The following is a 26468-nucleotide window of genomic DNA, read 5'->3' as shown; positions in this document are numbered from 1 at the left end:
GAAACTCCTGCTGGCCGAGTGACTGGTTTGTTGGGCAAAGCTCAGGAAGGGGAAGGCAAGGTGTCGCAGGGAGCACCCAGCAACCTTTATTTTTTCTCTAGACACTTCCTTCAGCCACTGATTCCTGGCTCCTCCCCGTTGAGTCAGTGCCAAGTAGCTGTGGTTTCTGTTTCCTAGCTGAGTCCCGCCCTGTGCAGAGTTCTGTCCAGCAAGTGAGGAAGAGAGCGTTGGTTCTCCCGAAACAGAAGAGATGGCTTTCTTCAGCACCCAGCCTCCATACATGAACCCAGTGAGTTGTGGGATGCAGTCGTGGGGTGATTCAGGAGGAGCTAATTGCCACATCTAGGGGAAGTTGCTCTGGGTCTTTGGGGAAGCAACAGAGCTGCACGGAGAGCAGTGAGGGTGTCCTGCAGACGACACATAAGGGGCAGACATGCCAGGCAGGGTCATCCTAGGAAGACAAGCAGTTCTTGTCCCACGCTAAGCTTGCTGTGCCTCTGGGATTCAAGGGTTCCACTCATGACTCAGGTGGAGTAATAGGTGCCTCCTCTGAGCTACCCTGTTAGCCTCTAGAAAGGAGATGGTTTATATGGCGTTGTAGGTGGAATTGTGGGTGGTGGTGGTGGCAGGTATTGGACCTCTGTTCAGACATTTACAAACTAGGTGATGTCACACTCGGTACTTTCTCCTCTCTGGGCCTTAGCACTGTGTCTGTAAAATGGAAATAATGCTAGACTCTGTCTCCTGAGGTTAAAGAGAAAGCAGATAGTACACTTGGGTGTTTAAACAGCACCTGGAACATGGAGGTGCCTGGGAGTAGGCGGGAGGGCAGCAGGGAAACCCTCCTCAAAAGCTGTCTGTCCTCTAAAGGCCACGTCAGAATTCACCCACAAACACTTCCAGAATGTGTGCAGACAGGCAAGGAGGTAGGGACTGTCCTTTAGTGCAGTGTGCAAAGGGCTCGCGTGGGCTCCTTTTTTCCTCTGTCTATAGGTGGTTATGTTTATACACTAGGAAGCTTGGTAGCCACACTGTGTGTGGAGAAACTGAGGCTTTGGGAGCTTGAGGCCTTGCCATATGTCCTCAGCTATGGTAGGTGACAATGAAGGAAAGTGCTTTTCTCAGAAGAGGGGATGCTTGTAGGAAGGTGGCAGGAAAGAAGGCAGAAGTGAGTGTTCCAGAACCTTCTGTTGTGTTCACAGTGTGTGCAGGCGCAGACCACAGGATACTGTAGGTGAGCTGGTTACCAGAGCCCAGCATCAGCCTACTCTAGCACCACTCTGGGCTTTGCTTGGGGCTACTGGAAGTTGCCAGTGTCCTCAGCTACACTGTTGAGGCTTCTGACTTGACAGCTGCTCGGGAAGGTAGATGGGAAAATTAGAAAGGGTTGTCTAGTGCCTCTGTGGCGCCTTCAAAGACAGAATGTGCCACAGGGGCGTGATATACCCACTCTGGTTTCCTACCAGGCAGGGCTAACAACTTGGACTTAGAAGGTAGACTTTTCAGCACTTGGGAGGCTGGCAAGAGGGTCTCCATGCACTTTAGGCCTGCCAGGATTGCATAGTGGGTTCAAGGTTAACCTGGGCTATACAACAAAACCTGCCTTTAAAATAATCAAGCCAAAAATAAATAAATAAATAATAAAGGCGGAAGCAATATTTTCAAATATGAAGGGAAATCCTTTCATAGGAGGGAGGGAAGAGGTCAAGCAGGTTCCTGGTGGGAGACATGGAGACCATGTGCAGTTCCCGATCACTGTCGCAGTTTCTTCTACCTGGCTGGCCTCCCTCAGTGACTCACTGACTTCTGTAGATGTGGGCCACACACTGACTGATGGTGTACAAAAGTCATGCGACTCCTGTCCTGCTGAGGAACAGTATTGTCGTGGCCTGAGGGCCATGCCAGGGCCAGGCTTGGTTGCTGACTCCCATGAGGGTCCAGAAGAAGACAGAGCTGGTCAGGATGACCTTCTTGTGTGACCCTGGTGATCCAGGGGCCAAGGACGTTTATGTGCTTCCTCATGAAAGCGAGCCTATGTCACCTATGACTGAGAACATTAGTTCTATTGTTCAAACCTCAGGCTTGTCCTCAACTGGGCAAATTGCTTTTAATTTTCTGCATTTCTGTTTCCTTATCCACAAAGTCAGTAAAACCAAGGCTGTTAGGGTGCTTTAGGGACTGTCAGGGTCTTCGAGGCTGGGCTTTCTGGCTTGAAATTACGTCAGATATTGCTGGTGCCTGGACTGTATATGCCCCAGTGGACCACTGAGCTGACCACACTCTGGCTGTAGACTCTGCCTTCTGCATGCCCCAAAAGGAAATGGAAGCAAAAGATCTTAGCCTCTGGGTAGAAGATAAGTCTGGCCAGGGAGGAGGGTGCGTTCTTCTTAGGGTGAACAGTTGCTCAATCAAGGGTCCCCTGAACCAGGGACTTCCTGTTGGCATCGTGCCTCATCTTCCCAGGAATTCTTCAGGCTGCCATTGCTACCCCACTAGTCCCAGCAGGGATGAAGGCATATATAGATGACTGACCTACCTGCCCAGGGTCCAGACTAGCACAAGGAGGTGAGAGCCAAGACCTAGGGGGTTATACAGATTTTTTTTATTTTATGTATGTAAATACACTGCAACTGTCTTCAGACACACCAGAAGAGGGCATCGGATCCCATTACAGATGGCTGTGAGCCACCATGCGGTTGCTGGGATTTGAACTCAGGACCTCTGGAAGAGCAGTGCTCTTAACCGCTGAGCCATCTCTCCAGCCCCTATGGAGAAATCCTGAGAAAAACAACAGCATCTCCCGGGCGCAGCAGGGATCCATTGCTGGTTCCTTTATTTTCTGCTGAGCTGCGTCGCTGAATATCTGAGATCCACGGGCTCCCCACGTTTAACTCAACCCTTTGCTCTGTCACTGATCAGGGAGGGTAGAAATCTCAGCATCAAACTTCAAATTCTAGGGTTGTGATTTAGTGTTGTTGACTCAGCACCTGCAAGGGCCTCGGTTTCAATGTCCAGCAGCAAATGCTACCCCAAACGCAGCAGCAGCAGCAGCAGCAGCAGCAGCAGCAGCAGCAGCAGCAGCAGCAGCAGCTCATACTTCTTTTAAACAAAATCTATCTGTTTGTTTTTGTTTCTTTGCTTGTTTGCTCTGCGTGTAAGTGACAGAGGTCAGAGAACAACTTTGGGAGGCAGACTTTTCTATGCATCCTTTGGGTCCTGAAGGTCTAACTTGCATCAACCGGGTTGGTTACAAGTGCGTTTATCTACCGATGCGTCTTACCAGAACAGCTCTCTTCCTTTCTTCCATCTATTTCAGAGCCCCACCCCGTGACCCCCTTCTTTTTTTTTTTTTTTTTTTTTTGTTCTTTTTTTTTCCGGAGCTGGGGACCGAACCCAGGGCCTTGAGCTTCCTAGGCAAGCGCTCTACCACTGAGCTAAATCCCCAGCCCCCCCCCCCCCGTGACCCCCTTCTTAAAGGATACCGGTGATTTTGTGAGGCTGGCCTGGGTAATTCAGCAATCTCCCCATGTCCGGGGACTTCAGTCCATCTGCACAGTGCACAGTCCCTTTATCACTTAAGTCAACATATTCCCAGGTTCTGGGCCTTCGCTGGGGGTGAGGGAAGGGCGAGGTGTGCCACAGCCTCTCAGTCCTGGAGAGTTTCTCCAGAGATAGTTTATCTGTGAATTAGTAACCGAGTACAAGTAGCCCCTCCTACTTTCTATACAACCTATCTCATTCGGGCCCAGTAGGTGAGGGCTCTTGTCACTGGGCTTGGTGACCTGGAGCCCACAGAGTGGTGGGAGAGAACCGACTCCTCATGCTGTCCTCTGAGCTCCTCAACCACACAAAAATGAATAAATACCACGGGTGGTGCCTTTTCGGTGTTCCCACCTCCATCCTCTGTACACTGAATCCGTCATATGCAAAGAGCATAATTGATACTATTTATTGCACGTATATAGAGATACAAGGAAGTGTGCTTGTCTCGCAAGTTTGAGACCCTGAGTTTAACCCCTAGCATCCCAGAAACAAAACAAAACAACAACCCCAAAACATTTGCTTCCAGTATTCTGTATTGGCTTTTTCTCTTTAGTGGACTTTTAGGTCCTTTCCCGTCTTTTTGCTATTCGTGTGTTTTGCTTATAAGATTCGCTCATGTCAAAATAATCCGTCTCAGATTTTAGGGACACCATTTAAAATACTAAAATCTAAGCGGGGGTGGGGTGGGGTGGAGGGTGGCTCTCTCAACATCTAGGAGTTTAAGACTGAGAGGTTCAAGGGTCATCTTCAACTATAGTCTGCCTGGGCTACATGAGATTGCCTCAAACAAACAGAGACATGAAGTCTCACGAAGGGTTTTTTTGTTTTTGTTTGTTTGTTTGTTTGTTTGTTTTGTTTTGTTTTGTTTGGGAAAACTGATTCTTCAGAGAGGGATCTGTACTGCTGTGCCTCCGCGACCTACCCGCCTCTGTTCTTCGTCTGCCTCTGCTTTTCTCCCATCCTTTCTGTGCACACATATGACCCCACGGCTATCACGCATGCCTTCTGAGCTTTACAGTTTGTGGCCTTCAAGGAGTGTGGGCGGGTTAAGTATCAAGTGTTCAGCTGCCAGCAAAAAGTTGTAAGGACAATTTCAGGAGAGGGGAGGAAGTTTCTTTATTTTTCAAAAGACTGATTTTGGGTTTTGTTTGTGTGTGCGTCTCTGTGAGCATCTGCCATGTGTGTATAGTGTGCCCAAGGAGGCCAAAAGAGGGCATCAGATCCTTGTGCTGAAGTTACTAGCAGTGAGTTGCGTGTGTGGATCCTGGGATCTGCACTTGGGTCCTCTGTCCTGAGCAGGCTGTGCTCTTCTCCTGCTCCTGGAGGAGTTTCCAATACCCTTCTGACCGATCATCTCTTGTCAGACTAGGGACGCAGGAAGTGTTCTTGTCCAGCAAGTTTGAGACCCTGGGTTTAATCCCTAGCATCACAGAAACAAAATAACAACACTGTTCCGGCAGGCTGATCCACAGCTCCCTCGGGCTGGCTGGGCTCCTGCATTCTGCAGGTGTGCATGGGAGTGGGGATGAGGGTGTGAATACGGGAACTCAGACACGGGCAAGCTGTGTTGCCAAAACACTCGGTGACAGAGCCAGTATGAGATGTGAGAAGACACTTCCCCGAACTGGTCACAGTGGGGCTCGTCAAATGGGTCTGGAGCGTCTAGGGAGCCGCTTCAGGCTTCCATAGGTTCTGGACAGGCAGACAACCCAAGGGTAAAGGTCAGAAGGCAGTGACAGTTAGATAAGGCGGGAGGACCTGGAGGGGGTGTTAGTGATAGACAGGATCAAATTCCCTTATAATGCCAGCCACTAACGGCAGCAGAAGCTGGAAGAAACATGGTGGAGGTGCAACAGCAACGCAGAACAAAGACCAGCAAGCCACAGACAAAGGAAGTTCTTTAAATCTACAGACTTTAGAGTGGGAGGTGAGGTTAGGGGGCAGTCTTTGGTTTTAGAAGGAGGAGTCTAAGTTTAGAATGAAGAGGTGTTTGCGCTTACTGCTGAGGGGGTCTCTTTGCTTAGGATGAAGGAACAGTAAATGCTCTCGGTAGCCATAAGGCCATGTCTAGGAAGCCAATCCTGTATTCTCTCTGCCTTTAGTACTGACATATTAGCAGTTTTGTATCATAGAGAAGGTCCTAGATAGGACATAAGACATGGCAGATCCCTCCGCCGGTCCAGCGTTTGCCCTCTAACAGCCATTGGGCTGAATTTGGTGGGTGAGTGTTTTCTGTCGGGCTGTCAGGTGACAACTTAGTTGGCGCTTGCCAAGAAGTGTCTTAAATGGCCAGCCATCCCATGACCCACCTTTCTTGCTCTCTTATACCTCCACCCACCTACTTTCCTTTCTGATCTCGAGTTATTGCAAAACAACGCCTGACACTGAAAATAGTCCCTCACGTATGTCTGCAATACAGGACGTGTTTTTGACATTAAATAGATTTGAACCCAGGTCTTTGTGCATCCACTTTCCAAGGCTGAGATCGCAGGAGCATAGACTCTCACCTGACCAGAATTCAAATACATCTTGAAGGAGTCCTGAGGACCCCAGAATTAGAACATAAAATCACCCGACGGCCCAGATTTATGTCCTTGTGAAAGTTTGGCAGCTCCCCTACTTTATGGTCAGTGTTTCCAAGTTCTTGGCAACTTATTCAGTAAGATCCCTTGGCTCACTGGGATTTGCAAAGCAAGCCACACAGCTTTATCTGAAGCAACCCGGCAGGTTAACATGGGAGATGCTCAAAAGTGACAGCGGGCCGGGTGTACTCTAAGGGCTCAGCTAGGGTTCAAGGCTTCCATTTTTAAGATTCGAGAGAAGGAGGAGCTGGTTGCTAAAGGGCCTGGTTTAAATGGTTCTCTGTTTTGATAGTTTGGTGTGTACATTCATCTGTCCTACTGTGGGTGCCCCTTCCCTCACGCAGAGGCATGGGGTGTTAAATGAGAGTCTCCCTTTCCAATTTTGTCCCATTGAAGATACACCCCAATCCATCCAGACTAGATCGAACTGTTCTCTCCTCCCTACCTGAACACATTGGAGGATATATTTGAATGGGAGCTGTCTGGATTTGATTGTTACCTGGGGGCAGGGGAATTTACACCATTGCTCAGCTGTGGGAGTGGCACAACCTGGTGCAGGTGTGAGCTCCAGGAGCCGCTGTGGTCTCTAGCTGCATTGTTTGCATATGTGCATGTATGTATGTGCATAGTAAGTGCAGACGAAGGAAAGAGGCTGTCTAGTGAATTATTAAAAGGGTCGGAGTGGGCTGGGGATTTAGCTCAGTGGTAGAGCGCTTACCTAGGAAGCGCAAGGCCCTGGGTTCGGTCCCCAGCTCCGGAAAAAAAAAAAAGGGTCGGAGTGTGCCTAACTCCAAGCCAAATAGGGTCCCAGGACACTAAACTGTCTCTTGTGTTTGCCTGCTTCATTCCCCCAGCACTGGGCCTGGGTGCTGACTGTTCATTAGAGCTGAGAGGATAGGGCTCTTCCAGATACAGTGTGAGGCCGATCTCCCAGTCCCTGCTTCTCTACATCACTCAACTCTGGCACCGTTTTGACTCCTAGAGCATTTAATTTACCAAGGGCATTGACCCAAAGGAGGTGTCAGAGAAGCCACTTAAACACCCTGGAGTGATAGGAGAATCAGCCAGGAGACAGCCCTGGCAGGCAGCAGAGCCACCCTTGGTAGAAAAGGGTATACCGGAAGACAGTGAGTCACCAGTTTGGGAATTCAGGTTTGAGAGGATGAGGCAAGGTGAGTCAGGGCAGAGGGGTGCCAGCCTTGTGACAGAGCTGAGTCCAGGAGCAGGCGAGATGGTTTATCTCCATTTACCAATGAGGAAACTGAGGCAAAGAGAGACTAAGTTTTCAAAAGCCACAGAGATATTGATCAGTGACTAGGGTTCAAGCCTGGAACCCTTCTGAGCCTCCCACTGGGGCCCAGCACCTCTTTGGGTCACTTTAGGGAGAGTGGGGAGAGACTTGACAGAGAGATGGCTAATGGGCCCTGGGATGGAGTCGACCCTGGGTTCACAGGCTGCAAGGGCAGCTCTAGGAAAGGAACAGAAGCTGAGAGCTTTGGGAGCAAGGCTGCCTCCAGCAACCTGCAGCAGAGCTGGCCCCAAGAACGGAGCATGTAACACCAAGCATGTAACAAGCAACCATTATTGTTACATGGAGGTGGGGGTTGGGGGATAGCATCCTCTCGACCATCCCTTAAGAGGAAAGGGCTTGAATTCCAAAACACAATGGTGGGACCCTTTGGACTTCTGGCCTCCTGAGTCCCCAGTCAGGGCCCTGAGGTCTTTTGGTGAACTTGGGTTGGGGCTGGCAGTCCTCACCAGCATTCTAGTTCCCTACCTTCTAGGCCATTTTCATGCTGTTTCCTTCTTGTAGGTTTTACAGCTGTCACTTCCAACAGATTGTGGAAGGAAGTGACTTGAGGTCAGTTGCCGGCCAAGCCTCAGAAACCCGGTAGTCTGATAGTTTCAGAATGACTATGTAACTAACTGGATTGGGCCCACTTCTGTGAGGGACCCTAAGATCTGTGTGGCTGGGATTCTAGCCCCTTGGTGGCCATGTCCTCCCCGGCCCTAACTGGGTACTGTCACGATGGGCAAGTGTCAGACAACTGATATCTCTCCGTTTCCCCTCTGCAGGTCATCCCCTTTACTGGAATAATCCAAGGAGGGTTGCAGAACGGACTTCAGATCACCCTCCAGGGGACCGTCCACCCTTTTCCAAATAGGTATGTGAGTGGCATTGATGTTAACCTCCAGCCTCAGCAACTGTGGAGCCACAGGGTATGGAGGGCTGGCCCTGCCCATACCTCCTGCCATCCTGGTGCCATTGACAGACTCACTAGACTCCTAGGCTCAGAGCATCCTGCTCCCAGAGAGCTCAGAGTCTGAGGAGGGAAGTGGCCAGAACGGCAGGCCACAAGATGCACTCTTGACACTGTGGCATGGTGTTGCAAAGAGAGTTCTTCTAGTTCCCACAGCAGCCGTATCTAATTTTCTTTTCAGATGTGTGTGTTGTGTGTGTATGTGTGTTGTGTGTGTGTGTGTGTGTGCGCGCACACACACACACACCACACGCAGGTGCCGGAGGAGGCCAGAAGAGTGGTATCAGATCCCCCTGAAACTGTCTGGCGTGGATGCCGAAAACTGAGCTAGGGTCCTCTGGAAGAGCAGGGAGCATTCTTAACTCTTGCACAGTCTCTCTGGCTTTGTCTGTCCAGGTGTTTCTATCAATTTTTGAGTTCTAGGAAATATTTTAAAGCTTCTGTCAAGGGCAACCCAATGATGGAGATGCAGTTGACTTAGTGGAGTGCTTGTTGAGCACACACAAAGCCCTGGGTTAGAGCCCAGCACTACATAAACTAGGTACGGTGGTGTAGGTCTGTCATCCGAGCATGGGAGTGGTTGGTACTGGAAGATCAGAAGTTCAAAGCCAGAGTCAGGTGGATCTCTGAGTTCAAGGCCAGCCTGGTCCTCATAGTAAGTTCCAGGACAGTCAGAGCTACATAACAAGACCCTGTCTTGAAAACAAAACAAAAAAGTTCAAAGTCAACTTCGGCTATATAAGAAGTTTGAGGCTAGCCTGGGGTACATGATGTCCTATCTTTAAAAAGAAAAGTAAGCCCCTGATGGGTCTATCAGCTCAGCTCCAAGGAAGGCTGAGGCAGGAGAATCTCAGATTCAAGGCCTTCCTGGCTATTGAATAAGTTCAAGGGTAGCCTAGGCAACTTATCAAGACTCTTTCTCAAAATAAAAAGTAAAAAGAGGGCCGGGCCACAGAAGCACCCAGGAGTGCTCTCAAGGGCTGAGGAAGGCCCTGGGTTTCCTGTGGCCTCCGCTGAGGTGTGGCCTTCATCTATTTTGGGTGGGTCTATGTGGCAGCTGCCAGCTAAAGAGCCAGCCCACCTTCCACTAGAGTCACAGCTGTTCATCCCCACCCCCAACAGTCCACTGTGGCCTTAAATGGGACACTGGGAAAACTTCTGAGTCTCCTTCACATCTCCAACTATTTGGATTCTAGCTAGCTTTTCCTGCCACTGCCGTCCTCCTGAGTAGTCACAGCCATGTTGGCCTGTGTGAGATCTCTGCAGTGCTGTAGGGGATTGTCCTACAACCTCCCAACTGCAGACCCAGGACCTGCACCAGGAAAGCCCCACTCCAGCATTTGCTACAGACTGCCCTTCTCCCTCCCAAAGCTGGTGCCTTTCCCTTGGAGCTTAGGAGAGATCCCTTCTCAGGCATGGATTTTTCAAAGCACAAGATAGAAGAAGCTACAATGTGCCAAAGCAGAAATAATCCTGGGGAGTTTGAAAAGCAGCATTGTCTGATGTAAGACAAATAAAGGGGCTCCGGATGTAGCTGGGTTGGTAGAATGCTTGCCTAACACACAAGTTCTAGGCTCAAACCCTAGGACAGGGGGTGGGAGGTGGGGCTCGGGGCAGCAGGACAGGGAGATATGGTAGCACATAACAGACCAGGAGGGCAGAGGCAGGAGGATTAGGAGTGCACATTCATCCTCAGCTACACATCAAGTTTGAGACCAGGCTGGAGCACATGAGACCTGTCTCAAAAAAGGACTCAGGCTTCAGTGTTGTGATCCTGTGTCTGTCAAGCCCCCAAACATATGACCAGATGGGACAGGCCCTGCCTTGGGGCCACAGGAGCTCCTATAGGTCCTGATGTCTAGGGCATCGGCCTTTGAGGACTTTGTCAGAGTTCTGCTGCCTAGACTGCTCCAGAACACATCTTCCAACAGAAAACTTGAACATGCTTTCCCATGTAAGAGGAGCTTGGTGGGATGTCTGTCGGGCTGCCTCTGGGTGTAGCACTGTGCGGGGTACTGCGTGGCGTGCAGATGACAGAGCTCTGTGTAAGGGCTATGGAGTCCAGAGTGAGTGGATAAGGAGGCACCAGCCTCTTCAGGAAAGGGAAGGCTGGACTGTGAGGCCCCTGGGAGGAGAGTCTCAGACTTGAACTTAGATCTTGAATCCAAGCTGGCTGTGATGTGGAGAGGTGGGGCACACACTGATTATGCTCCTTTTGTGAGCCTGCCTGTCCTGAAGTTTTGTGATTTTAACTGTTCCTCTTGGAGCCCCAGCTGTACTTCAAAAGTGACCATGGGGGAGAGGCTTCCTCCCAGGAAAGTGACAAGAATGGGAATTTTCCACTGTTGGTAAAAGGGGAACTTACAGAGTTAGTGTGGGTCAAGGGTCATATGGAGACACCGGGGCTATGATCAGGATCTAAGCTTGACTTCCGTACCTAATGTCTCTCCAGCACAATGGCACTCTGTGAGGACCAAACTAGGAGTGAAGGCTTTTCATGCCTGGAGAACAGTTCATATGACTTTTGACTTGTTTCTTTTTTTCTTTTTAAAATTATTACACATGTGTGTGCGCGCGCGTGTGTGCACGTGTGTGCATGCTTGCATGCGGTGTGTGTGTGTGTGCAAGTGTGTACACTTAGGTGATGTGACAACATTGCTGAAGAAAGATACTCCTTGCCCCCCCCCATCTCCCATTAACTGCCTGAAAATCCCCAGGAAAGGGTGAGGTGTGGAGAGCCGCTCCTCCCTGCAGACAGAATGCTGCCTGACCCAGTCTTGAGTGGGTCTCCAGACTAACGGTAGCTGCTCTGAGTTCAGAAGTGCAATGGCCAGGTTACACGCGGATGAGAAGTGTTCCACAGTGCTCACCCCCTTCCGGGGCATCGTTCACGCAGTCCTTCTGTCCTCTCTCCTGAAATATTCTCTAAGGCTTGAGGGGCTGATAAAGGTGACTCATGTACGTTTGTTTCTCATTATTTGTCTTTTACTATTTATGTCCATGCACAGCTGTCACACTTTCTGCAGTTTACCAATGCCCGTTGCAAAAAGAAGCTTCTCGACTGAAGCTGACAGCAGCATTATCAGTAAATGAATAATTAATTTAATCAATAAAAGTATAAAAGACATAAATACAGAGGTGTCTCTGTGTGCACATCGTATCCACTTAGCGGGGCCTAACACCTTCCAGCCGCAGGCTTTTGTTCAACTTTGAAGTGAACTCCCACCCGAGGGATGGGCCTCGAATCCAAGTGCAAAGTAGTAGCTACTGTTGGCCAGAGGAACGATGCTTACTGGCTCGCTTGCACCACCCACAGAGGGCTGGGCCTTCCTGCACCAATCAGCAGTCAAGAAACACCCCATAGACTCATTCCTAGGGGTATCCTTGGGGGCAATTGGCCAGTTGAGGTTCCTCCTTCCCAGATGTGTCAACAATTAAAACCAACTCTGATCACAGAGGTGCACACACAGTGCACAGCTGAGTGAGACAACTGATGACACCTCTCCCCCAGAAGCCCGCTTAGCACCTAGCAAGCACTGTTCTAGTTTGCTTTCTTGCTTTCTCTGTATCTTGTGGCCAGTCTGTGGTGAAAGATGCGTGCTCTTTGCTGTTATTTCTTACTAATTGTCAACTTTACTTTTTAAGAAAAGAGCACAGGGGGCTGGAGAGATGGCTCAGTGGTTGAGAGCACTGACTGCTCTTCCAGAGGTCCTAAGTTCAATTCCCAGCAACCACATGGTGACTCACAACCATCTATAATAGGTCTGATGCCGTCTTCTGGTGTGTCTGAAGACAGCTACAGTGTACTTATATAGAATAAAGGAATCTTAAACAGGAAAGGAGCACAAGAAGGATGCAGTAACTGCACAAAAAATATTAGGTCTGAACTAGATGAACTCAAAATGCGCTAACATGCCAGGCAGTCAGAGGCACTTCTGCCCCATCCTGGGGGTAAGCCATGCTCCAGGAGGTTCCTTTCTCTGCCTTAGGATTGCGGTGAACTTTCAGACTGGCTTCAGTGGAAATGACATTGCCTTCCACTTCAATCCCCGGTTTGAGGAAGGAGGATATGTGGTTTGCAACACAAAGCAGAATGGAAAGTGGGGGCCTGAGGAGAGGAAGATGCAGATGCCCTTCCAGAAGGGGATGCCCTTTGAGCTTTGCTTCCTGGTACAGAGGTCGGAATTCAAGGTGAGTGGGGAATCCCTCCCCCGACCCGCTCCCTGGGCAAACCACATTTAAACAGACACATTCAATGAGATCAGGTCCCAGCCAAGCCACTACAGAGATGTGACCTTTGCCCTCTGCCTTACAGCCTGTAATCTGCAGATGCACCTCTAGCTTTTATTCCTTAGAAAATAAGACATCAATCTGTCACCATATTGCGTTGAGGCCCCCATGTGTCTTAAAAACAAAACAACAAACAAACAACAGCTCCAACAACCTCCACCAGAAACCCTGTAATTTTTCTTTGATAATGTCATACACCGGTAGAATGTGTTTTGGGCACACACACACTCCCGGTCCCTGCATCTTTTTTTTTTTTTAAGATGTATTTATTTATTATATGTAAGTACACTGCAGCTGTCTTCAGACACACCAGAAGAGGGCATCAGATCTCATTACAGATGGTTGTGAGCCACCATGTGGTTGCTGGGATTTGAACTCAGGACCTCTGAATGAGGAATCAGTCCTCTTAACCACTGAGCCATCTCTCCAGCCCCGGTCCCTGCATCTTATCCCCACTTCCACTCCTCTGGAACCCTTGTCTTTCCAGTTCCCCCTCCGACTTTTATGTCTTTTCTCCCCCCTCAACCACCCACTGGATGTTATTACAGTTGCTTTTGTGTGCAAGCGTGTGGGGTGTTTTTCTGGACTATGGGCTTAGTGTGGCTACAGCACTAGATAGATTCCCTTCCCTCAGCTAACAACTGTCAAAAGCAAGGTAGGGCCTCTTGTCCCGAAGCCTCATTTGACCCAAAACCCAAGTTAACTCCATTCCTCAATGGCAGGTCCCTAGTAGCATCTGCTTCCTATGGTGCCGGGATCACACCTAGCCTCTTGCACATTGGCAAGGGCTCTGCCCTGAGCTACACCCCAGACTTAACCTGTATCTGCTGAAACACATTGGTCTAACCTTTCTTCAGGTTCTGCTAAAGGCAAAGTATCCTTACAGGCCAGGCACTGTCCTTGGGCAGGGGTTGGGTGTGTGGGACATTTCCTGAGCTTGTCTGTGGGACGCTGGGGTTCTTGTGCCCTCCAAGTGCAACCTGAGTTTGTCTTTCTTCTGCTGCCCATAAGCATCCAATGCACACGTAAATATTGCCCAGGTAAGGTCTGGGATATAGTTCTCTAGCATGTACAGAGCTCTGGATTTGATCATGGTACTACATGGCTGTAATCCCAGCCATTTGGGTAATGGAAGCAGAAAGATCAAGTAGTTCAGGGTCATCCTTAGCCACATAGCAAGTTTGAGGCTAGCCTGGGCTACATAAGACCCTGTTTTAACAACATAAAAAAAATTACCTGACAGGAGCTAAGTTTGAAAAGATAAACCTAGGGGCTGCAGTGGTTAAGAGCACTGGCTGCTCTTGTGAAGGCCCAAGGGTTCAATTCCCTGCACCCACCTGGAAATTCACAACCCTCTGTAACTTCAGTTCTAAGGGAATCAACACTTTCTTATGTCACCCAGGCATGTGTGTGGTGCACATATATACATGCAGGAGAAACACCTATACAGGTGAAATAAAGTAACTCCAAAAGTTACTTTTGAAAAGTTACTCTGGGGCTGGAGAAATGGCTCAGCGGTTAAGAGCACTGACTGCTCTTCCAGAGATCCTGAGTTCAAATCCCAGCAACCACATGGTGGCTCACAACCATCTGTAAAGGAATCCTCTCCTTGTGTGTTGAAGACAGTGACAGTGTACTCATAAAATAAATAAACAATAAAAAATATGTTTAAAAAAAAAGAAAAGAAAAGTTACTATGAAAAGCAAAAACTAAAAAAAAAAAAAAAAAAAAAAAAAAAAAAGTAAGCCTGAACTAAATAAGTGAATGCCAGCCAGGAGCAGGAGCCCAGAGGATCATGGGTCTGAGTGCAGCGGCTCACACATTCTGTCCTTGGCACAGGATTGCAGATGATGTTCCTGCCTTAAGGGTTGGATGTAAGATTCAGATCCTTATTTCTGAAAGGAGAGCTCAGGTGTGGCCTGGCCTGGCACTCCTCCCACAGTGACTCTCTCCCCCCAGGTGATGGTGAACAAGAACTTCTTTGTACAGTACTCACACCGCGTGCCCTACCACCTCGTGGACACCATTTCGGTCTCGGGATGCTTGCACCTGTCCTTCATCAACTTCCAGGTCAGGAAAGGCTCCCACCTGTCCCAGGGGCAGAGGACAGTGACCAGCTGGGCTCAGCTGGGCCTGTGCCCACTCAGCAAGGTACCAGCAAGCCTCTGCCCCAGGTGGCTTCGGAGGTGCCCTGGTTTGCTGACTCGGTGTCTGTCTGCCTGTTATCTGTCTCTCTGTCCCTTTTGGCATTGGTTTCTCTGTGATGAACAATATACTTTGGTGAAAATGCCAGAGCTGCTCCTTGTCTGCAACTGTCTATTGCATGACCAGGGAGTTCTAAAAGGGCTTGTGCAAGGGAACCAAATGGAATCCAAATCAGAGGGCACAACCTGGCTCCTAGGGTCCAGCCTGGGTCTGTTTGACCTCTATATTAAAAACAAAAATCAAACCAAACACACAAATTTTTTATGTGTATGTGATTTTGTTTGTTTTTCTTTTTCTTTCTTTCTTTGTTTCTTTCTTTCTTTTTCAGAATGTCACTTTGTAGCCCAGGCTGGCCTCTAATTTATGACTCTTCTGCTTCAGCCTCTTGAGTGCTGGGATTACAGATATATGTTACCAGGCTCAGCTCTGAAAACAAATTATTTATTTATTTTGTGACAGTGTTTCATGAACTTGTGTCCATCCTCCTGTCTCAGTCTCCCCAGTGTCCTGATTACAGACAGATGTGTAACACCAGGACTAGTTCTGGACTTTTTTTTTTTTTAATTATACAGCTCTGGCTGGCCTTGAATTCTTTATAACCCAGATTGGCTCTACAGTGTAATCCTCCTGCCTCCAGCCTCTTTAATGCTTGGGATTACAGACCACATTCGTCTGTATTTAAAAAGACAATTGAGACAGGGTTTCTGTATGTAGTCCTGGCTGTTTGGGGAACTGGCTATGTAGGCCAGGCTGGTCTTGAATTCACAGAGCTCCCCCTGCCTCTGCCTTCTGAGCGCTGGGATTAAAGGTGTGCTCCACCACTACCCGGTTTGTTTTAGAATTTTCAATGTGCTGCCAAGATCTGAAAGTCCAGCTGGGACTAGTGTCTCGGGTCTATGATTCCAATGTCAGAAGAGTTAGGAGTTCAAGGTCATCCTCTTCCTCTCCTACATAGTGAGTTTAAGACTAGCCTGAGCTACACGAGACTCTGTCACAAAAATACCAAACAGAGTAAATGAATGAATGAATAAAAAAATAATTAATTTAATATAATATCTAGTGATCCTGTGGGAAAATTGGCTCCTTTACCTCTAGCCTCATGCTCACATTCGATATTTTTTCCTGACCCTTCCTGCAGGAGTGGAAGCAGGAGGGAGGGACTAAAGGAGCACCCTGACCTTGCTCATGCCAACCTAACCCTTTCCTGGTGTCGTTCCTCTGGATCTGGAGCCTGTGCTTGTTTTTTGCCTGGCCAGAGCCAGCCTTTACTTTTGGCCTGGCTTTGCTTTGGCAGTGCCTCCTGCTTCTGTCACCCAGATATGCTTTTGTTTTAACAGAACTCCACTGCAGCCCCTGTCCAGCCTGTCTTCTCCACAATGCAATTCTCTCAGCCAGTCCAGTTCCCACGGATGCCCAAGGGGCGCAAACAGCGAGTGAGTTAACCTCGGCCAGGAGGTTCAAAGGATACAGCCCAGAGGCAGGGTCAGCCCACAAGCTAGTCAGAAGCCTTCAGACCCCATCAAACCAACCCAGTTGCATACACTGTGCCCCTCCTGGCTCTGTTCTTCTAAGCATCCCTCTCCCTCCCCCAAGCCACTCTTGGGTCTAGCCTGTGGTAACTCCTCACATGTGCCAAGTGTGGCTTGGCTCCTTACTGCACAATGACCTCACCTAGCACATTCCATCCCACAGGGTCCCGTTGTAAAATTCTTTAGAGTTAGGGCTGAAAGTCTCTAAATAGAGCACAAAGCCTGGTGGATGCCTATAATCTTAGTACTTTGGGGGCAGAGCCTAGAAGGACCAGAAGTTCAAAATCACCCTCAGCTTGTGAGACCCTATCTAAACCAAACCAAAACTAAATAATAAATAAATACAAGAACAGATCCCCTCCTAGACACAACAGAACACTGTCTAGTCTGGCACCAGCTCACTTCCTACCTCCGCTCAGTCGTGCCACCTCCACGGTTCACTCAAAGCCCTCTCTGGCCACCTCTCTTTTGCACAGGCTGTCCCCTCTGGTCACCTTGCCCCTGGCAAACTAATAATCACACTATAATTCTTTGTTTAAATGGCACTCAAGAATTTCCCCTGACCCACCTCATGTTACGGTGGGCTTGGCACTTGTCTGTGCTGTGTGGGTCGTGACTTCCTTTGCCCGTGCACCTTCTCCATGCCAGAGAACCCCGGAAGACTGGCACCACGACTTGTTCATTCATTCATGTATTTCCAGCTCCTCACGTGGTGCTGGCATTCGATAGGGACTCAGATCATGGATTTTTTTTTTCTCACAGTCAGGGAGACTAGGAAGCTAGCAAAGGGGGAGGGATATGCTGGAGGGGCGGTGGGAAGGAGCCAGCAGCCCTGCGGTCACTCAGGCAGTTGTGGTTCATGTTGGCTCAGAATGGCACCTGCCTTCTGCCATACTAACTCTAGGTCTGGCAGAGTATCTGGAAGCCATTGTAGGGTAGCCCAACGTTGACCCTGGCCTGGGAGTGATGTGTTTATATAAAGAGTGGGGCGGTTATGTTCTATGGAGGTGTGGGGGAAGGGGGTGTCTCTGCAGGCCCATGCTGAGGCATCCCTGCCCCCTGAGGGACCAGAGAAAGGCAGAGAGAGAGAGAGAGAGAGAGAGAGAGAGAGAGAGAGAGAGAGAGAGAGAGACTGGTCATGAGCATGTGGAGAAAAGGGGGAAGGGAATGAGGGACGAAGAGCATGAGAGGAGCAAGAGAGAACAAGAGAACAGGGAGTGAGGAGGGGCAAGCAGCCCCTTTTATGTCAGGCATACGTGGCTATCACCAGGTTACTGTGGGGCGGGGCTTAGACAGAATGCTAACAGGGAGGACAACGGATATGGTAGATACAATATGACTTAGCCGGGTTCCATTTAGGATCTTCTTACTCCGTGCCTGGGCCAGCCCAGGCAAGTTGCTTAACCTTTCTGAGCCTCAGACTACACCAGAGGTGATGGGAGTCAAGGATGTTGCCCTCTTTGGAAAGCACTGAAGCTGTGTGCTCAGCACACGACAAAGCTAAATGCTAACAACGTGGGGAGCTGGGGATGTTGCTCTCACCTTTGTGGGCCCAGAGAAATGATGTGGTCAGATAGGTCGAGTCCTCTCTCAAGGGGCCAGGGACAGTCCCCGCGTACCCCAGTGCACCCTTGCGAGGGTGAGAACTTGGGCGCAGCAGGCTCGGGAAGGAGGTGAAACTGACCACGAGAACCACACCTGAAGTCTGAGGTCATTTCTCACCCCACGTGACCCCAGAGATAACCCTCCTCCTTGATCCTTTTCAGACTCAGGGCTTTCAGCCTGCCCACCAGGCACCCGTGGTAAGTCCTCTGCTCTTTTGTGTGTTTTTTAAAGAACCTTTTCTTTATGGCTCTTGCTGTGGGTTAAAGGGAGGAGACTCAGCATCCCCCATAAGGGCAGACAAGACTACACACACTCCCTACCCACCAGGCCTCAGGGATGTTGGTGGGAGGGGCTGCAGGTGTGCTCGGCTGGCTCTGATCTAATGGAGAACGGTACTGAGGGTGAATCCTGTCGGAGGGGAGTGTTTCAGAATCACACGCAAAGCCCTCAGCGTCCCATAAGCAATGCATGGTGGTGGTGAACAAGCAGAACTCTAGTCATAATCTATCTTCCCCTCCAACAGCGAGATGCTCCTCCCCAGCCCCAGTGTATTTATGGGTGTCTGGGAGGAGTCATGGTGAAAGACCTACCCTGTTGCAGTCGGAGCTTCAAGCTTACGGGTGGAGATTACATAGCGCCCCCTGGTGGCAGGTAGTGGTCCTTCTAATGGTGAGAACTTAACTTCTTTCTCCCAGGCTCAAACTATCATCCACACAGTTCACAGCATCCCTGGACAGATGCTCTCTGTAAGTCTAAAATTTTTGGTTATCTCATAGCTCCCCACTTTCCTTTAGTCAAAAGCAGAATCCCCTAGAGTCACAAAGTTGGAACCAAAGTGCTTAGGAAATACATGGAGAAAACTGGGGCTGGGCCCTCTGAGTAGCAGCCTAAACTCCCCAAGGGACAGCAGAGACTCAGAAACAGTTTTTATAGGAATATGACTGGCAGACATTCTGGCTTTTTAGTTGTCCAGGCTGGAGTGTGGTGGCTCCAGGCCCTAGTTTGCTTACTAAGCTCAACCCCTACCCCCCACCCCCGCCAAGTCACCACTGACAACCAGTCTGTCTGTCCTTCCCCTAGCACAGAGCGACCCTGAATTGTCACCAAGTCACTACTGATAGCCAGTCTATCTATCCTTCCCATAGCACAGTGCAGGTGGGGGAGTCTGGATTGATGGGGATGCACAGGAAGTGTTAAAAGGCAGGGGACCATCATGAGGTCCAGAAAAACGGCAGGAAGTTCCATGGATGCTGCTGTGACAGAGAAGGGGGATGGGAGGCCTCAAGGGCTGATGTTAGAGGTCCTTTGAAGTATGTGTCACTCATGTCTCTTCCACAGACTCCTGGAATCCCTCCTATGGCATACCCCACCCCAGCCTATGTAAGTGGTTTCCTGAGGAGAGCCTTGGCTTATGTTAGTAGGGTGAGAGGTAAAGAGTGGCTTTGTGGGACAATTTCTCTGACTTACAGGATCAATGAAGGCTCCTGAATCCAGGTAAACAGTTCAGATATCCATGTAAATATCCACTAGTAGACAGTTGAAAAAGAGCTTTCAACTTTAAAATGCTCCCTTGAGCAAATTGTAGACCTGACTTAGTTCCTTTTCTATTGCTGTGATAAAACACCATGACCAAGGCAACTTACAGAGGAAGCGTTTAATTTGGGGCTTAAAAGTCCTTGACTATCACGGCAGGGAGCATGGCTGCAGATAGGCAGGTGTAATGCCAGAGCTGGAGTTGAGAGCTCACATTTTGTAAGAGGCCTGGAGACGGGGAGGGGGAGGGGTGTTGATGGGCAGAGGAGACTGGGAATGGTACAGGTCATTTGAAACCTCAAAGCCTTTCCCCAGCAACACATTTTCTCCAACAAGACCACACCTCCCAATCCTTCCCAAACAGTTCCATCAACAGTGAACCAACTATTCAAATAGTTGAGCCTCGGTGTGGTCAGGGAAGGAGCGTTCTCATTCAAACCCCAACACCCCAACAAGCCATTTGTGCACCGACAATGTTCCCCTAGTTGTAGTTGAAATGTATTTTGGGAAACAGTAGAAGGTTTGTTTTGTTTTGACATTTAATGAACCAAGGAAAAGGAACCTGGATTCCTTCTAGAAGGTACAGGCCCCATGGGCCAGGCTTTGGAGGCCTTAGACACTTATGCTGAGTCCCCTGCTGTTGCCGCAGCCCAGCTGAAGATACTCTCTTCTCACCCTCCCAACAGACTATACCTTTCTTCACCAGCATCCCAAATGGGTTTTACCCATCCAAGTCCATCAACATATCAGGCGTGGTCTTGCCAGATGCTAAGAGGTAAGACGAGCCCCCGGGGCTCCTAGAACAGAGGCTCCCAGAGTTGTTCTGGCCAGCCTGTGGCTCTGAGCCACCTGGGGTGATGGGTAGGGGCCGAGCCCAGAGCTCAGTAGCCAAACAGGGTCTCTGTGAACTGTCCATTCCAGGTTCCATATCAACCTTCGCTGTGGGGGTGACATTGCTTTCCACCTGAACCCCCGTTTCAATGAGAAGGTTGTGGTCCGAAACACTCAGATCAACAACTCCTGGGGGCCCGAGGAGCGAAGCCTGCCTGGGAGAATGCCCTTCAATCGTGGCCAGAGTTTCTCAGTAAGATGCTGGGGTGCATGAGGAGGCTGCAGGGGTCTGTGATGGGCTACAGGCAGATGCCTGGGGTTTGCACCCCAAAGGAGAGAGGATGTTGTACAGATTGGTATTATTTCATGAGTTCTGAAAGGTAAGGGCAAAGGAAGGGTTTGTATCTGCTGTGCCCACTTCCCCCTGTTCTGGGGATGGATGGGCAGACAGCCTTATGCTAGGTGAGCACAGTAGCACTGAGCTACATCTCCAGCCCTCGTTCATCCATTTGTTTGTTTGTTTTAGGCAGGGACTCACGTTAGCCCAGGCTTACCTACAGCTCACTCTGTAGAATGTCTAACCTGAAGCTCAGGTGATCTATCTACCTTGTTGAGAGTACAGGCCTCAGCCACCATGCCCGCTTCCTAACCCTGCCTTCTCTTCTTTTTATTTCTTCCTTCCTTTTCTTTCTTTCCTTCCTTCTATTTTGAGACAGGGTCTTAATTAGCTTAGTCTTGAACCCACTCTGTTGCCCAGGCTGACCTTGAGCTTCTGATGCTGCCTTGGCTTCCTGAAGAGGGCAGCGTACAGCCCTGCACTGTGGGGCTTGGCTGTTCCTGCATTCTATAGAGGGGCAGATAAGCTCACAAGGACGGTTCACCTGCAGGAGGTCGCACACCCAGTGTCTGCCGATCAAAGCCGAGGGTGAACTGCCATTCACTCGCTTGCTTATGCTGTCATGTGTCACCAAGGAGGAAGAGCTGGAGTAGAACTGAGGCTTGGAAGCCTGAGACCCTGAGCAGACCTTATCCACCCTGGTTCTGACATCAGATTACCCAGTGAGCTTAAATAAGAAAAATCAATGCTGAGACCCTGCCCCCGGAAATGTAATGGCAGCATTCTCTGCCACAAGACTTAGAGCACAGAGCAATGTCATAAAACAAGCTTGCATTTTGTTACTGTTGTTGTCGAGACATGTTGCCCTGGCTTGCCTCACACTTGCTATATATTCGAAGTTGGCCTTGAACTCCTAATCCTCCTGCCTTTCAAGTGCTGGAATGAATAACAGACGTGCAGCTTGCCTGGCTCGTTTTTTTTTTTTTTTTTTTTTTTATGTACGAGTGTTTTTCAGCATGGATGTATACCATGCGCACACATGTCTGAGGCCCTCAGAGGTCAGAAGAAGGCATCAGATCCCTTGGAACTAGAGTCACAGATAGTTGTGTGCTGCCAAGTGGGTGCTGGGAAATGAACCCTCTGCGTGAGCAGACGGTGCTCTTAGCTGTTGAGCCACCTCTCCAGCCTCCCGAGCTTGGATTTTAGATTCATGAGAACACAGAGCTAATAAAACTGAGTCTCATAGAGCGGGAGGGGAACGTGGTGGGGTCTGCAGCACACTCTGGGCAGTGACCGCATATAGTATGATGTCTTAGCCTGGTGCTCAGACAGTGCGTTATGAGTGTTAGCGGTGGCCCTGGGTCAGGAAGCTTTAACATTTTATTTTTTTTGTTTTTTTTTGTTTTGTTTCTTTTTTTTTTTTCTTTTTTTTTCCGGAGCTGGGGAACGAACCCAGGGCCTTGTGCTTGCTAGGCAAGTGCTCTACCACTGAGCTAAATCCCCAACCCCAAGCTTTAACATTTGTGTCAGTTGTTTCATTGAAAATGGCTTGGTGGAGACCAGGCACCGAACACTGGAGACACAGACAGCCTGAGCCAAGTCTTGTCACTAATGGCTTAGGGTTCATCTGGAGAGTGAGATGGGGGTGGGGACACCGTCTGAGTAGATGGTTGGGGGAATGGGTGGGGGAGTCAGGAGGTGAGAAGGGCATGGAAAGTCATTGGAGGGGGTGCCAGCACTTTTCTCTGTCTGCAGGGTGGGGAACAGCGTGTGGGAATGTACTAGGCAAAGAGAAGGTTGTTGTCTAGTAAAAGGCAGAGCATTCAGGCTGTCTAAAGGCCAGGTTTGGGACTTGCTTCTAAGGGGAGAGCCCGGGGAAGAAGGTACAGCCTGGATTCTCAAATGCCCTGTTGTGGTGTCTCTGCCCAGGTGTGGATCTTATGTGAAGGTCACTGCTTCAAGGTGGCCGTGGATGGTCAGCATATTTGTGAATATTACCACCGCCTGAAGAACTTGCCGGATATCAACACTCTAGAGGTGGCCGGTGATATCCAGCTGACACACGTGCAGACCTAGGAAGGTCTCTGGCTTAGGGATGAAGGCTGAGGAACCCTACCTGAGTCTTGTCACCTCCTCCCTGTCTCAGCCCTGCCTCCCCAAATCCTGTCATCAAAGAGAGCCTCATTGGCAGGAGTTCCAGGAAGGTGGCATTCCCAATTCACACCCTCCACAAAGGGGGAGTCCTGGGCTATGGGACACATGGCTGTGAGCCCACAGTGTCAGCCATTGCTCCCAAGCTAGTCATCTTCTGAGGGAAGTGACCTCCCTGGGTTTGCCCCTTTCTCTGACCTTTCCCTTCACCCCTCCAGGAGGGCCACCTTGATGTCATCCCATTGGCCTCCAGCTGACCCAGAATGTCCACATTACCTTTTCCCCAATCTTTCCCAATGCCCATAAAATAAAGAATATCAACGCTTGTCTACACACACATGAGATGGCTGGGTTACTGAATGGGTCTGGAGACATTCTGGAACCTACCAAAGGGAATGGGCGGAGACAAGTCTGCCCACACCTGCTTACAGGGGTCCCTCCTCCCAAACCCCACAAGGTCCTGTTATAACTGGGTGCAGGCTGGGGCCCAGGGTCTCTGACAAGAATGCCATCCTCGGTGTAAACCAGGGACCAACCCATGCTCCTGAGGTGGAGATGGTGCTGGGCAGAGGTGGTGGGAGCCTTGGCAACTTGTGCTGGGTGGGAGGTGAGGTAATGGGGTAAGGAGGAGCTGGCCTGCTGCGGGCTCCCCAGCAGAGGAGATTGGGATGAAGACCTGACATATGAGGAACCCCTGAATGCTGTTACTCATTGAGGTTCCCATCCCTCAGGAACCAGGGTGGGGGCCTCAGATCATCAGCAACACCTGGGAGCTTGTCAGAAATGCAGTCGTTCACCTGGCAGGCTGAGGCAGGAGCATGGCAAGTTCAAGACCAGCCTGGGTTACACAGTATGACCTTGTCTCACAAAACACAAAACACAAGTGAAAGAAAAAGCAGCAGTGGGTCCTTCCAGACCTACTAAGCCAGAGGCTGTGTATGTCTGGTGTGTGTGTGTGTGTGTGTAAAAGAGAGAGAGAGAGAGAGAAAGAGAGAGAGAGATGTTTGTGTGGTGTGTTTATGTATGGTGTGTGTGTGTGTGTGTGTGTGTGTGTGTAAGTGAAGGAGAGATGTTTGTGTGGTATGTTTATGTATGGTGTGTGTGTGATATGTATGTATGTATACATGATGTGTATGTATGTGGGTATGTATATATATGTATGTGGTGTTTGTGTGTGTCTATGTGGTATGTATGAATGTATGATATGTATATATGGGTATATGTATAGTGTATGTATTTGAGGGTGTGGTGTCTTCGTATGTGTGGTATGTATGTGTATGTGGAATTATGTGTGTAGTATGTATGTGTGTAGTTTGTATGTATGTGTGGTGTGTATGTATGGGTATATGTGTGTGAAGTTGTGTAGTCATAGGCCAATTCTCTCTCTCTCTCTCTCTCTCTCTCTCTCTCTTAGATTTTATTGAAGGCAGGTTTATTGGGAAGCTGCTCTCAGGCAAGTTCACTGGCCCCAAAGATTGAGGCCAGGGGAGTTGCCATGGAGAGGTTGGGGGGAGAAAGGGCAGAGAGAAGAGATGGAGAAGAAGAATCTTTATTTTTTTCGAGACAGGGTTTCTCTCTGTAGACCCCGCTGCCCTAGAACTCACACTGTAGATCAAGCTGGCCAGAAACTCTGCGATCTGCCTGTTTCTGCCTCCAGAATGCTGGGGTTAATGGTGTGTGCCACCACCACCCAGCCTGAGTGTCTTCCTTTTTTGTTTGTTTGTTTGTTTGTTTGTTGTCTTATTTTTTAATTTACATTTCAAATGTTATCCCCTTTCCCAGATTCCCCTCTAGAAACCCCGCTATCCCATCCCCCCAACCCCTGATGAGGGTCTTCCATTATCTCTGTCAACCTTATCTTTTGAGACAGGGACTCTCATTGAACCCAGCTCTCACTGATTGACATGGCTTGTGGCCAGTGAGCTCCAGGGGTCTGCCTGTCTTTACCTTCCCAGCCCTGGGATCACACACACACACACACACACACACACACACACACACACACACACACCCCACAACTAGCTTTGTTAGTGTGGGTGCTGGGAACCAAACACATAACAGATACTTCACCAACTGAGCCATCCCCCACCCCGGCTCCAGTCTACATTTTAATAAGATTGCCCAGGTGACTCTGGGTACCTAAGCACATGGGAAACCCTGACCCAAGTGACTGGACAGGTCACACTGTTGATGCATTACTGCCAGGGGCAGGGGGTTTCCATGGGCAATGAGAGGCTGTTAGGCCCCTTGGTCCTGCCTCTTCTGCCCCATCTGTTGCAGCTGGGAAGAGAGAACTAGCTTATGCTGGCGCAGGGCAGAGACCAGCGATGGGGCTGTCTGGTACGGAGCTGTGCTGGCTGGTGCAAACAGGAGCTGATGACCTCCACAGCAGGTGAGGATGGTGGTGCCCACCACAGCAAGGTGTCAGTGCAGAGAACTAAACCTGTCCTACCAAGGTACCAGATCATGACTGGCTAAACTCTCATCAAACAGGTCATGGGACACAGCCAACACTTTCTCTCTTTTTCAGATGGTCTCAAAGTCATTATGTAGCTGTATTGAGGTCTATGATCTTAGACTTTAAATCCTCCTGCCTCCACCTCCTAAGTGCTGGCCACTCCAAGCGAGTGCCACTGTTGCCTATGGTTACGCAGTGCGTGGGATCCAAATCAGGGCTTTGAGTACGCTAGGCAAACACTGCCAACTGAGCTGCATCCTCAGCGCCCAAGCACATCACTTCATAAGCTAGGGTGAGGGGCGAGGTCTTCAGGCAACCCTGGCTCTCACGAAGAAGCCCAGGTCTGACCACAGCCTGCAGAAGGTGCCTTGAGTGTGAAGCACCAGCTCCGGCTTCTGATCTGGGTCACTTTGCATGACTACATGGCTTCAGACAAACGCAAACCTCATCTGCTGTCCCCTGGGGACCTGGTGAGCATGCTCCCTCGTGGGAGCATCGCTGTCCAGACTGTGGCACCCACCAACCCCAGCCCATAGAGGACTCAAGAATGCTTTCGCTACAAAACTTGATCAAACACTCATTTTATTAAAATAAAATGCATTTTATATAAATATCTTCATCAAGGAATTATACACGGAAGGGCCAAGCGGTCGTTGGGAGTGGACGAAGGTATCTGTTTTCTTAAATACAAAGTATAAATATCTGTACACAATGCAGCTAAATATTAGAGCAGCGGGATGGCGCCTCCTGGTGGTCACCCAAAGTGCTTCAGTCGGGTGGTTCATTTTCCTCTGCTCTCAGCTCTGAGGAAGTATGAGGCAAAGGAAGGAGAAGGTGGGGGAGGGGTAGAGAAAACGGGAGGGAAGGGAGAATAGGGGACGGGGGAGAGGAGAGAGATTCAGTAGTCCACAATAGTACAATACTACTTGGTAGGGTAGAGGAGGGGAGATGATGTGAGGGGTTTGGGGGGGAATCGCACTTCTGTGTCTCCAAACCCCTCACTGTCATTTTATTTAGGGCCAGATGCTGTAACTCTCCTGGGTGTCAGAGTCTTGTGCCTTTGGGCTCCTCCAAGGTGTTGCCCTTTTTCACTCCATAGGAAAAGACTGCACCGAAGATATCCTCATGATAACGTTTCTGGCT

At 49.6% G+C, this 26468-nt stretch overlaps 1 protein-coding gene and 1 pseudogene across 7 annotated transcripts in view; one reads left to right on the top strand and one right to left on the bottom strand.

The window, feature by feature from the left end:
* On the top strand, positions 1-23206 carry Lgals9 (galectin 9). Of its 6 annotated transcripts, XM_039085280.2 has the most exons (12): positions 1-25; positions 178-289; positions 8202-8290; positions 12376-12577; positions 14636-14746; positions 16219-16314; positions 18177-18212; positions 18711-18761; positions 19354-19395; positions 20235-20323; positions 20470-20632; positions 22646-23202. In XM_039085280.2, exons 2-12 carry the CDS (start codon positions 251-253, stop codon positions 22790-22792), a joined length of 1065 nt encoding a protein of 354 aa, XP_038941208.1. In that variant the 5' UTR covers positions 1-25; positions 178-250; the 3' UTR covers positions 22793-23202. The 6 variants fall into 6 exon arrangements, with proteins under 6 accessions (XP_038941208.1, XP_038941209.1, XP_038941210.1 ...); XM_039085281.2 differs by lacking the exon at positions 16219-16314; NM_001388499.1 differs by lacking the exon at positions 1-25 and having other exon boundaries at positions 180-289; positions 22646-23200.
* Nos2-ps1 (nitric oxide synthase 2, pseudogene 1) overlaps positions 22916-26468 on the bottom strand; it is a 47323-nt pseudogene continuing 43770 nt past the window's right edge. Inside the window, exon 17 of the transcript XR_010055694.1 lies at positions 22916-26468. The product of XR_010055694.1 is annotated as a nitric oxide synthase 2, pseudogene 1 (transcript).

This window comes from Rattus norvegicus, chromosome 10 (genome assembly GCF_036323735.1).
Source record: "Rattus norvegicus strain BN/NHsdMcwi chromosome 10, GRCr8, whole genome shotgun sequence".
NCBI lineage: Eukaryota > Metazoa > Chordata > Mammalia > Rodentia > Muridae > Rattus > Rattus norvegicus.
This window is presented reverse-complemented; position numbering and strand designations above follow the sequence as displayed.